Below are 13085 nucleotides of genomic sequence, written 5' to 3'. Positions count from 1 at the left end.
CACTGGGTCTAAAAGTCAACAAATGAATTATCCACCCTGTGAGTTACAAACAGCTCAAACTTTAGCTGATGAGAAAGCACTTCTCATGACAAACTGCACCTGTGCTGCGCTGACCGACCCACAGCAATATCCAAATATAGAGACGCTACCGCCATACATTGCTTCTAATTTTGTGGGAAACACTGAATCCTATTTGGGAAAAAAAAACTGATGCCAAAGCTCTGTCTTTTGTTATTATTGTTATTGAGAGAACCCCTAAAATGTAAGTATTATGCATTTATAGGTAGATCTTTTCCTTTATGTTATCGAGAACTGTATTGTGCAACTAAGAAAAAACACCTCACTAGTAAGATTTTTCCTTTTTTAGTGCAATTATAGAAACTAAACTTTTCAAAATAGTTGCATTTAAAATTCAGATTTTTTTTTGTGTGTGACTACAAAATGCAAATCGAGCAATTTCTGGTAAAGTCTGCATTCATTTGGATTGATAGATGGAGAGGATTTAAAAAAAAATATAGCTGAACCCTGTCTTCATAAATATGTATTGAAAAGACAATACATAACGAGGCATTTTTTAAATGAACAAATAATACCAACTTCTCAAATGTTGGCATGTAAAAAGTTCAAGTTGTGTTGTTTTGGCGGTGGCTTCGTGGGAAAAAAAAATCCCAGAAGAAAAAAACAAACAATAGACACTGAGAAAAAGACGGAATAGGACGGAGAGACTCGAGGAGACTGAAAGCTGTAGATTTTAGTTCACAGTTCCAATTTGTGAGATGGGCACTGTGGCAACATGTTTCTTGCAAATAACTCTGTCACTTAAGCGCCCGCTGCTGCACTGTCTCCGCTTCTTAGAGGTCACTTATCAACTTAACAGCGTGACGAGTATCCCTGGGTTCTCTAATGATGAAGTTTTGAGTTTCTTTTCTTCTCAACTGTGGTGGGTGGTTACAGCTGCTCAAACCAACTACTGAGTACTTCCTTTTCTTCATTCTGAACAAACTGCCGTCAGAAATATATATAAAAAAAAAACAGAGTGAGGGAGTTTCAATTCTGAAGGGAGCTCAGAGCTGACCAGTGCACCTCCGAAAACAGTGAGTCTGGACTGGTCAGAAAATAGATCCAGAGACATTTCTACTAATGCTGTCTTATTTGAAGGAGAGATTAAATAAAAATACACATTAACTCATACTGACAACAAGAGAGTCACTTTGCTGTATTGGTTAGTTTAGGCAGATGATTTACATCAGATTTTATGATGCAAATCCCAAAAGCAGACACACCTTTAAAAACTCAGATAATCAGTTTTTCTTTTCCAAAAAGCTCAAACTAAACCCAGTGCAACATCTGATAAACCTCACAGGAAACTGAGCACTGTAATTATACTATAAATCATAAATATTTTGATCTCCATGCCTGTGAATCCAATCTGTGATGATTAAGTGTTTTGTTAATAGTCTCATTACGTTATGCAATTCTGTCAGCAAAACCAAAACCAAGCTTTTTCAAAACTTTTCAAGAAATAAACTCTTTTTTTGCAAAAGAGGCTGACATGTTTAAATGCTAAGTTTTGTCTAAAGCAGCCCTGCATGAAATTTGCCAGAATTAAAAGACTTTATTGTGGCACCTTATGGACCGCAAAGAACGTGACCCGATCTAGTCCTGTAGGTTTAATCTCAGCAGGGTTCCTATAGCTTGAAGCAAGTAAATTTAAGACTTTTAAAGACTTTTTTAATACCACTCAAAATAAATTTAAGACCCATTTTACAATAACCAACGTTGATATAGCAAGTTTGCATATATGATTTTCTGTTCAAACTCCAAATGCAATGTCAAAAAGTAAATAAAAATTCTACCTACATCCCAGGTCTTAGCATATTTAAGACTTTTTAGAGTCTGATTTAAGACTTTTTACTGCTACTTAGGGCCATATTACAAATTCAATGCCTTTTAAAACTTTTTAAGTATCCATTTTGAGCCCTGCTTAGTGTCAGCAAAGATTAGACAAATTAAATACTTGTTTTAGGTTAGGGTTTTGCTAGATTATCCAAAAAGTGACAACACGACCCATTGTGAGCCAACAAGAATGAGCTTCAGGAGCAAAACACTCTCTGTGTGACGCAGGACGTAAAGCTCCGTCTGTATGAGAACGTATTTGTAGTAGGGGTCAACCGATATTGTTTCTTTCTATTGTCTTTCTGTCAATATTATAGAATTTGGAATATAACAAACTCCAACACAAAACTTTGTTTAAAAGCTTTTAGCAAATGTTTAATCAAAACTGAAACATTCAACATCAAATATAGCAAGTTCCCAGTATTTATTTATTTATCTATTTTTTAAAATAAAGTCTAGTGACACTTTAGATAAAAAATAAATAAATAAAAACTGCTCCCTGAGGTTTTTAAAAAGCAAAAGTTCCTCTCATGCTGATTCTTTCTTTGCACTTTTTAATTAATTTTATCGGCGTTTATTAAAATAAAATGCCGATACAGATAATCAGCAAAAAGCCAAATATCGGCCCCGGTTATCAGCCGGGTTGATAATCTGTCGACCCCTCGTTTGTAGTGTACATCTGCAGTGTTGTCATCAGGGAGAGCGAATAAAAAACAGAAAAGGCTCTTTACCTTTCCGACATACTGCATGTCTGTCCCGGTGTACTCCTCCAACAAAAAGAACTGGTTCCACATCCAACCTCGTTTGGAGCGTCTGAGCGGCACGCCATTGGCGTCCTCTCCCGTCAGCCCCGTGGACCCCTTCCGCCCCCCTGTAGTCCTCCGCAGGGCCCTGAGCCCGTTTCCTGGAGAGCTGAGGTGAGCCATGGCCCACAGCAACATAAACATGCAAACTCTCCTTCTATCCATGGCCACACCACCACCACCACAACCTTCAGGCTTCTCCCCCCCCTCAGCGGTCTGTGTCCGGTGGTTTTTGGTCAGAGTATCGGATCAGTCCACATGCTGTAATCTACTGAAGCAGGAAAGGCTCCTCTGACTCACATGGGGCAGCAAACAGCACCTGGAACATTTACAGAGAAAAACAGAGTGTCAATACTGGGAGGGGAGGCAGCGATTTGTTACTGCACAAGCTCTCGTTTTGTTCCATAACCTGTAGTCAAGACCAACTGAGTTGAGCCCCGGGCTTTCTGAAGATGCAGTGCTTTTAAAATTGAGTCAAGACCAAGTGCAGATGGGGAGAGAAAAGACACAAAAAGAAAAAAAAAAAAAAAAACAACCTCAAGATGTCTTTCCAAATATGTGCTTCAAGTGCTTTTTTTAAAAGCAAAATCAATAGATAAAGATCTATGAAATCATAAAAAATAAATGCAAACCAAAATAAGTACAGCATGAACAAACACTGTGAACGAGGAGTGAAAATGCCAGCCTGTTTCAATGAAATCAATTGACCTACTTTTATGACACAAAGTTAATTTCGCTCTGAATCCTTTGCTTTCCTTTACATTTTCTTTCACTCCAATCGCAGACATTTTCTCACTCATTTTCTGCAGTTTACAGTTGATTTAGCACGTGAAGAAAAGATGCTGGAATGGTAGATCTGAGGCCACCCTTAGACGTTTGGCAATCAGCCCAAAATTCAAGAGCACATGCAAAAATGATTTAATAAATACAGTAAATTAAAGGTTTACAATGCAGGATTGTCGGTTACTGTCAAAAGCCCACTCTGCCAGTGAAAGAAAAAGCCAACCTTAGGTTCACTCACGTCTGGCTTTTCATTTCAGTACATTTCTGCTTTTTCGGCATGGTGTCTTTTGGATGCCTGCTGCTGGATGAAGTATTTCAAAGATATAAAGAGGGTTTTCACATAAAACTAGACTGTCTGCAGTAGAAAAATGCAAATATTTTTGAAATTGGTGCTAAATGACCAGAGAAAACTGAGATAAATGGTGCTTTTGCTCAAGAGGTAGAAAACCTACAACTACCAGAATGCACTGCGCCTAACCTAATATGGAATAATCCCTTTGAAACACCTAGCTGGATCTCATATTACATTTAAACAGTAAGCTAAAACATGTTTCTGAAAACATTTGAGAAATATGCAACTCTGTAAGTGAATCTTGGCTTATACTTGTGCCATTACAGCAAAACACGGCATTTAAATATATTTCTAAAAACATTATAGATGAAAAATAGGCAGTGCAGTCCCTTAGTCTTGATTTATATTCAGTCAGCGCTACCTTGTTTTACAGTTTGATTGAATTTCAGTCAGAGTTTGAGAAACAGAACGTGGGGAGGGTGTGTCTCTTCATCTGCTTCTTACTTTTTGAATATGTGGTGGTGGCAGCAAGGTCGGAGATGGTCGGTGCGTAATACAAAAATGCGAAAGTACAGCCCCAAGAGCCAACCAAACACCCCAAAATGACATGAATTGTGTTGCATTATTATGGAAAGAACACGACCCCTACAGTGTCAAAAATGACTTTAATGTGTCATTTTGTCCAGAAGGCATCTCCAAGAAAATTTTAGTTGGTCCCAAATATGTTTTATATTATCCCAAAGGCGATAAGACACATTTAGTTTTGAGCCTTGGTTTTTAGCCATTGTAAATAGATGTAAGTCTACAGAAAAAACATCCTCCCCTCACTGAATGTCACTGTATTCGCAAAAAGGGCAATGACAGTCAACAAAGCGAATATCAGCCAATACGGATTACCAATGTCCGGCTGATAATTTGGTGGCTCTTTAGCATATTCACACTTCAGGCAGAAGATGTTGAGCGATCAAGTCAAGGTCGAAAACAGGCATGAGACAAAGGCCGACACCATGAAGAGCAGATTCTGAATCTGTTACACGGCTCTGAATGTGATTGACTTTTCCTGCTGAAATACACACACACACACACACACACACATCCACACAAGACCTGATATACATTCATGTGCTCACACACCCTGTATGTTGACTGTCAGTCATGTGATTGATGGGCAGGCCGAGTGCCGCCCGACCTGATAAATATCAGATTAGAAATATTACACATCAATGTATTGGCTTACATCTTGTACAGCATGTGTAGAGCTACTTTATCTGCATTAAGCCCCTGAATCAACATCTAATAGAGTGCAAGGCTCAATGTGGAGCGGCCCATTCTATCTTTTTAAACAATCTGCTTCGGCACACTTTGTTATCAGACCCAGCAGAATGCCAATGGAGACCCTGGGCAATGTCAACCCCGGTTTATTACCTTAAGATCAGTGTAAAGATACTGAACAAAATGACTGTTTGCAAACCACAGAGAAAGGGGCCCTGATGTGGGCAGAGGAATATCTCCGCTTGCCCGTCTCTCAATCATTTTCTCCTATCCGTCTCCTTTTTTTTTTTCCTCCATCCTCTGAAGGCCGATGCTGGCAAATGTGTGAAGGAAACGGAACAAGAGGAACAGAGCAGGACGGAGGTAGAGGAGAGGGAGGGGTAGGAAGAAAGAGAAAGAAGGCCATGTATTCTGCTTTTGTTCTCATTATTCCTCCTCGGCTGGGCAATATCCAGGCCGCCAGTGTTCCTCGGCTGGGGTTTGGTAGGAGGGTTATCAGCGGGTCCGCTGGGGAGCGTCTGCAACGTTCCTCCGTATCGCACGCTCTCAGAAGGCGTGTATTGGGGGGGTGAAGTCTAGCCCCAATGTATGGCAAGTCTGGCCGGCTTTCCTCGCACAGTATGTGGAGGAAACGATGTCTCTGGACATGAATTAAGTACCCTGACCTGCATGCAGAAGCAGACAGACTGATGGGAGCGAGAGAAATGGAGCGAAAGAAGAGGAGTGAGAGGAAAAAGGTGCCGGCTAAGGGGAGTGCAGTCCTGTCACAATACCACAATTCTGTCTCGGATACTAAGTTTAGTATCTAATACCAAAGAAACAAAGAAAAACCATCAAGCAATGTCACAGAACAACCGCTGAGCTTTACTCAAACAGATGTCTCACCACATCGACTGGGAAAGCTTTATAGCAACTTTTGTACGGGGGTTTTGATGTCGGCTGGGTGTCTTTGTTGGCTCGATAAACAAAATACAGTAGCTGCATATTTCACTCCTGTGCCAGTCTGTCAAGCTGCTTGCGGTGCAGAAGGATTCGGTTCAAAACATAATGGAGAGTTTGATACAGTTGTCTGTTTTTTTAGCTATTTGGCTCTGTCTCTTCCACTGGCAGGGGTTCATAGAGACAGTTTGACTATCTTGTTTGCCTTTTCTCTTACAAGCCCATCCCAAAGGCCGCCGATGGCACAAAGTCCAACATCATGTTAAGATACTTGTGAACTGTTTTTTTTTTGTACAAACAACGCTGCGGTGTGCCTCACCTTGACACAGTTTCCAGGTCCTCACATACAGCTTTTCTACCATCAATAAACTGGGTCTGTCATGACGACTAATTTTGTTGGAAAATATAATATCTCTGAAATAACTGATAGTGTTTTTTTAAGACTATTTTATGCGACTAGGTCAATTACAATATAATAGCATAATGATGCAAGTATACCCTTTCAAAAATATTCAGACATTGAAAATGGAATATGAAAAAAAATGTTTTGAGACTCGATACAAAGTTTGGTTAACAAAAACAAAACCAAGTGATGCCTCTTGCCACTAATATACAGACTTAGCGAAGCTCAAAAAACACTGCGGTTACCACCATGATATGGCCAGTGTGCTCCGATCAGCCACGGGGCAGTTTTCAGACGGATTTACAGAGTGAAGGATAAAGTCATTGGAGGGTAAAACTATAAATAACATCCTTTTTACCCAATGGAAACCAGTTGGCAAGCTAACAACAATCAGAAATATGCCTCTTCCAATGCAAAAGTGCAGCTGCAGGCTACCGGGAAGCTACACTGTATCGTCTTTGAAGTGCTCTAGCAAAGGTGGTGAGGTGTAAAGAAAAAAAGGGAGAATTGCTGCACACACATCTATAATAACTCTGGCTTCATGTTGGCGGCATTATTATGTACATTAACCGACATTAAACCTGGGATTGTGTCACCAAAAGCGGGTGTTTTACACCTTGACATGTTTTTTTTTATTAATCATAACCAAGTGGTTTATGTGCCTAAACTTAACCACATATTCACTGCAGCTTTGAAATGTTTCAGTATCTGAAACACAAATTTGTAAAACTGAAATGTATCCGTGGCTTACAATGCCAACATTTATTCTGGCTACTGGGTTGCAAAGCCCTTCATTGATGACATTTCTTTGATTATAATAGTTCTTCTCAAAACTGTTTCAAAATGTGGGCTGGTTCCCTTGATAGCACCAATGTTCCAGGAACCCTGAACGGAGCTTGTTTAAAAACTAGAGCTAATTTTATAGAAAAAGGCTGATAGTGAGCTGAGTTGAAGAACTGAGAAGAAGACTGAAGTTTAAAAGGTTTCTAGCTTGTTTACTTGCTAGTGAGCTGAATTGTATTTTGTCGACATTATTTTTAGGGCTACGACTAATGATTTTTTGCCTTGTTTTTTCTGACAGTTACAATTATCAAACAGAGAAAACCAGCTCATTTTTGCCTTTGAGAAGCTGGAAAATGAGAATGTTAAGCCATTTTTGATTGACAGCATTTACTTGTGTATAGGTTACGATAATCTTGCCCCCTCAAAAAAGTAGCAACCTCTTTAGTTCTCCTACAGTGCACAGTCCAGGTTGCCTTTGTGCCAAAAAACATCAGTGTAGCTGCTGCTATTGTTGTTGCACCGAGAGCAGACGATTGCATGTCTGCTTTGCCGGATGACTTTGGAGTTTCTGGGCCAAACCGGTTACGTCAAACCGCCTTAATGATCCTCTGCTATTCTTTAAACAAATTCAAATCCCGCTGTTTGTTTACGCCCCCGAGATGCGGCGCTGGAGTCGAATTTCAGCGTTTCACAAACACACTTGCTAAAAAGTTTTTGAAATCAGATGAAGTTACCGTGACAACACTAAGGGGCAAACGGGGAGAGAGGGAGTGAAGGAGAGGTAGAAACGTCCTGTCAGAGCAGCGTCAGCAGTCAGGCTGGGAGACTGGCCCATCCATTACGCTACCTGTCTTCCAGAGGCAGCCAAGGCATGCCCTGCTTTCCCCTTATGAGGCAAATTGCGGACGGTTGAAGCTGGGGGTTAGGTCCCCTCTTTCTCTTTTCCCTCATGCGTTGCAGTTTATAGCTCAACCCCACCCTCCCCCTCCTGCCTCCTCATCCCCATCCCCCTGCTGCTGCCTACTTTGCTTGCATAGGCCTGAGCTGATATGCATTATCGCTGGGCTTTTCGCTGAAAGCCAGTCACTTTGCATGTGTCCTCTGCCTGGCTCAGCACAGGGAGGGGGGAAAAAAGACTCCCGGGTCAACAGTGCGTGTGCTGATGGAGGCAGGTGAAAGTGAGATGGACTGTCAGGCTTCTTAATAACGCCCGTAGAGAAATAGTCTCTCAGACCACCACTCTCTACTTTCTGTAAGCCGCAACTCTCCTGGCAGAAGCTCTGTTTCCTATCCAAATTTGCTACATGACTGGATGCTTTTTTTTCTCCCAGCTTTTTCTTCCCCTCTCTCTTCCCTTTTTACCCCCCCCCAACTCCCAGCGCACTCGACTTTATGAATTTACTTAATTGACGCTGGTGAGGAGCATGTGGGACTTTGAGCTATTGATTTGCTGTAGGCTTCAGCGTAGTTGGAAATACCAGTTGGTCTCTGGGGTGGACTCATGAAGCTTTCTACCTCGAGTCCCCCAGCACTGGGAAGCCGGCCTTTACAATAGATTTCTTCATAATGTCACTGTGGAAAGCTAATGCTTTCACTGTATGGAGGGCTCCGCCGTCCCTAAGGAGCGCTCGCCCCTTGACCACATTTGTCATACCCTGGAAGCCATATTGTACAGCTCCCTGCCCTGATAATTCTCTTGACAAGGAACCACGACCACAAGTAAGTCAGCTAAAGCTTTATTTTGCTACGTCGAAAAATGTCACAGCGGGTTAAGAATGCCATGGTGCCACATGTAGCCCAGTGGCTATGACAAAATGCCTGCCTCTTAATACTTGTACTGAACGAGAGTGGAGCTGAAAGAAAGATGGAGGGAGAATTATCTGCTTCTTTCGACTTTGATCTTATTCGTTAGTAGAGGAGACAGTTGGGGTCAGTTGTGACAGTAACAGATGGAAAAATGAGTCCACAAAGTAGACTATGCTTCCATAAAATATTTAATGGAATTACAATAGAGGTAGACAGTTGGGACAGTGACTTTTTAGCAAGTTAAAAAGAAATTATACCTATGCCTTTAACCATCTTCATATTCAGCCACGCCTTTGTCAGTAGGCAGGTTTCCATTACAGATTTGGGGATTTTTGGGAGGTGATAGTCCACAATTTCACAGAGGAATTGTTGATTCAAAACTTTTGGATGATCAACTCAACTTTTAAAGATGCAATAAAACCTCTTGTAGCGCCTGTTGCATCATGGCCAAGGGAGCCACTTCCTACCGACAAGCACATAGCCATAACATTATTTGACCTATTAAAGTCAAGTGTTTCAGACTTCTCAGACGTCTCAGAAAACAGACAAATTCCAAATGACAGTGATTCATGCCCCCCCCCCAACACACACACACACACACACACACACACACACACACACACACACACACACACACACTTTTGGTCTGAGTGCCTCATCCCTGTTATGTGAGGTCTCAAAATGGGCTTGGAGGGGGGCTTAGACACGCCCAATCACTCAACGGTGCTGCCTTTCGATCCACAACCCCTCCCTGCTCCTTTCCTGGAAAATTCGATTTCAATGGCTACATTTCAACCTTTAGAGGGCACTCACTATGCATATTTATAACACCATATGCAGGATTTCTTCTTCTTTCTTCTTATTTTGGAAAACTGCACTCCTTGTACATTTAATGAAGTTATGCCTTTAACATTTGGGTTGGGCTCTTAAAAAAAAGCAATAAATTGTTAGCAGACACCTCTATCTGTTCAGGGATCAAATTATTTTCATTATTGTTCAAGTTGTCTGTGGGGAATGGAAGGTTATTTCGTCCCAACCGACCCCACCCTCCCCTACTGACCTTCTATTGGCACCAAGTTAATTACTAAGATTATTAATGGCAGTAATGACTTTGCAACATTTCTAAGAAGACATCCGATAGGTCAGAAACACGGGCAGTCAGACAATCAGAAACAGTCTGAACTAATCCACGTTTAACTGCACCAAATTGGAAAAGAGAAAAATAGTCTGCTGTAAACCTCCATCACAGTTTACAGACTCAAGTCCTGGTTCAACTTTGACCCGATGTACTTGCTGTTATTGAGGGCACACAGTTTTATTACTGATCGTTATCGGCTGCGCTAACTTTCAGTTTTACCTCCAAATAAACCTGCTTCTTGCACCGTCAGACTTTATTAAAGCAAAGTTACTAAATTTCCAGATTTAAGCAATTAAAATATCTACGTTACTAAAAACCAACAGAAAAACTACAAACTCAAGTTGTGATAAGCCTGAAAGACAGGAGGAAGACTGTGCAACAGAGACAGAAAGTGCCAAAGAAAGAGGGTGTTCTTGTTCACAGCCATCATCCTCCAACGCCTGTCGCTGGAGGTGATTTTTGAAAAGGAGCCACAGGTCTCGTCTTTCCCTGTTCGCTTTCTCAGGGAGCACCATCGTCATAATGAAGGTGTGTAATAGAACATGACACCATAATTATATTCTCCCAGTTAAGAGGCAGTGTTTACAACAAGCACAAGGCTGCCTTTATTTTCCCCCTCCTTACACACACTCACTCTCTCTTTGTCTCGCTCTCTCGCCTGCCCCGTCTTCGCTTCATATCATGTGCCATTTAATTGCATTAAAAAAAAAAATGCTTGATGAAAAAATGAAAAAAGTAAATTGCTTTAAATTGCCTGTCACAGATTGTGTGGAGTCGCCGTGGAGCAATAAGACTCGCGCATTGTGTTGGGTGCTGGGTAAGCAAGATTAATGTGTCTGCTGCCAATTTTCGAATGCCCCGTGATTCTGCGCTCAAAGAATTGCTTGGGATAACATTTTGAATCAGGACAATTAGCTATTAAATGTATCTATTGGTTTTATCGAACACAAGACCACGAGGATAGAGACGGGGACACAGGGAGTCACACAAATGCATTTGTCAATACATATTGGATCTGGACGGCTAATGGCCTTTCCAGTGCACATGTGCCGTTACACGCAATGGGGCTTGGGTGGCATTTTAGCCTTATCTAGACTTGGGAGTGACCTCTTTCGAGTTCTTCTCTCCTTCTCCCACCTTCTCTTCCTGTTTTTCTTTTCCTTTTCCCTAACGAGGGATATGAGCGACACGGCAAAGCACCCTATCGCGCCCGTTGAGCCAGAAAGAGCCCCAGGGGTGCAATTAAAAGTGAGAAAGGAGAATGTCAGGCAGGGGGGACGAGCAAGGGAGAAGAGAAGGGGTGATGGAGGGAGGCGTAGTCGAGGAGGGCTGGGCACCGGTGCCACAGGTAACGTGGCCATGTTACAATCCACAAAGGAGACCCTTAAGGGCTGCTAATGCATGGAGGTGTCAGCAGCAGGTTGTTCCACCATCTCCTCCTTTCCTATTTCTCCTCCACGCCTCATCTCAGACTCGGTTTGTTAAGAGAACACAGCCGCCGCCTAGGTGTCATTCACAACCTATGTTATGCCGCTCGCTAGAGAAATTTACAGCGAACTCCCAAGTGCGATTTGGGAAAACTGCGAGCTCGACCCATATCTTGAGCTCTCCATTTGTCTTATAGTCCATGTGGGTTAGTGGTTCACAACAGAGTTCCCAATGGCGAATGATTAAAAAGTGTGTAGCTGGGTGAACTTTTGCTCCAAATGTGTAAAAACAAACCGTGTGTGTCCCCTGTCCTTGCAGCGAAATGAACACAGATGTGAGAAAACAGAGTAAAAAAAAAGAAAAATCCTTGTCAATATATATCGATCTTTTGTTTAGCTGAGAAACAGCGTCTAGACACACTGTCGCATTGTCTTGAAAATAACTTGGCCCCCCACTCCAATCTGACATACAGGAGCGCACACCTCACAGATTAAGGCGAGGAAATTGATCACTAAAAGGAGATTTCAGACAGATGGGGGATATTACCACAAAGGAAAATAAAAACTGTCTACGGATTGAGGAGGGCAAAATCATCATCATAAAATGCCGGGCGAATAAACAGCTGAAAATCCCTAGTCAAATTGGAATGCAAAGCTGAAGCGAAATTCCTGACTGAATGTCAGCACTGTAGAGCAAAACACCAGAGTCCTCTAGTCGAAAATTAGGATTCAACCTACAACACTGGAATAGCACCAAGATTTAGTTAACGGTTCTCTGAGTCCCCTATCTGCCTCTAAATAGCACATTAAGTTTCACTCCAAGATGTGTTGCCAACATTCTCAACAATATCATTTAAAGGATGTTATTGGATGTTTATGTGCAAACTACCAACATATCTGAGGAAATATTGAGAAATAAACAAAAAAGGACATAAAAGGCTTTAGTATGAAACACTTACACTGTGAACTACTCAGTTAAAGGAACAGTTCAACCCCCAAGTGACCTTTTGTACATCAATAACTCAACTTTGAATTCTGGAGGAAAACTTGTTTTTCTTGCATACCCTCAGCGTGAATGAAGTATCCCAAAACAACAGACATTCTTGATTAACTGAAGTCACAGGGGTCCATGTTTAACAGCAAAACTTTATCAAAACATCTGTTTACTTTCTCACAACTTGTGCGCTTTAACCCAGATAAAATTTGACAAGTTGGGAGTAATAACATGTTGCAGGGGTTTCTCATATATTCATTTATTATGATCAAAACACCTGGTGCCACATATTGATTTTAAATGTTATACTGTTCAGTTATTCATTGCACCATACTATTGGAGCGCAGCGCTTACTCTGAGCAAAGATGGAGCAGCAGAACTCCAGGCATAGTTAAAGTGAATCGTCACTGTTAATTGGATTAAAAGGGTCTAAAAGTTTGCGTTCACCCGCCATGAAGCAGCTGCTCTTCCTATCAATCGATCTGATCAGCTGCAACTGGATCAACAAGTTATTCACCCTGTGACTCAAACTCAATGAAGTGCCGCAGA

General features: G+C 41.6%; 1 protein-coding gene across 1 annotated transcript in view; it reads right to left on the bottom strand.

Annotated features, from left to right (window-relative positions):
• LOC121960680 (cadherin-10-like) overlaps positions 1–13085 on the bottom strand; it is a 261883-nt gene that overhangs the window by 82130 nt on the left and 166668 nt on the right. The window contains exon 3 of the mRNA XM_088072261.1: positions 2628–3018. Within this exon, the coding sequence (XP_087928387.1) occupies positions 2628–2864 (237 nt within the window). The 5' untranslated portion in view covers positions 2865–3018. The remainder of the gene's footprint in view (positions 1–2627; positions 3019–13085) is intronic.

This window comes from Plectropomus leopardus, chromosome 21 (genome assembly GCF_026936395.1).
Source record: "Plectropomus leopardus strain MGB_pleo_1.0 chromosome 21, ASM2693639v1, whole genome shotgun sequence".
NCBI lineage: Eukaryota > Metazoa > Chordata > Actinopteri > Perciformes > Serranidae > Plectropomus > Plectropomus leopardus.
This window is presented reverse-complemented; position numbering and strand designations above follow the sequence as displayed.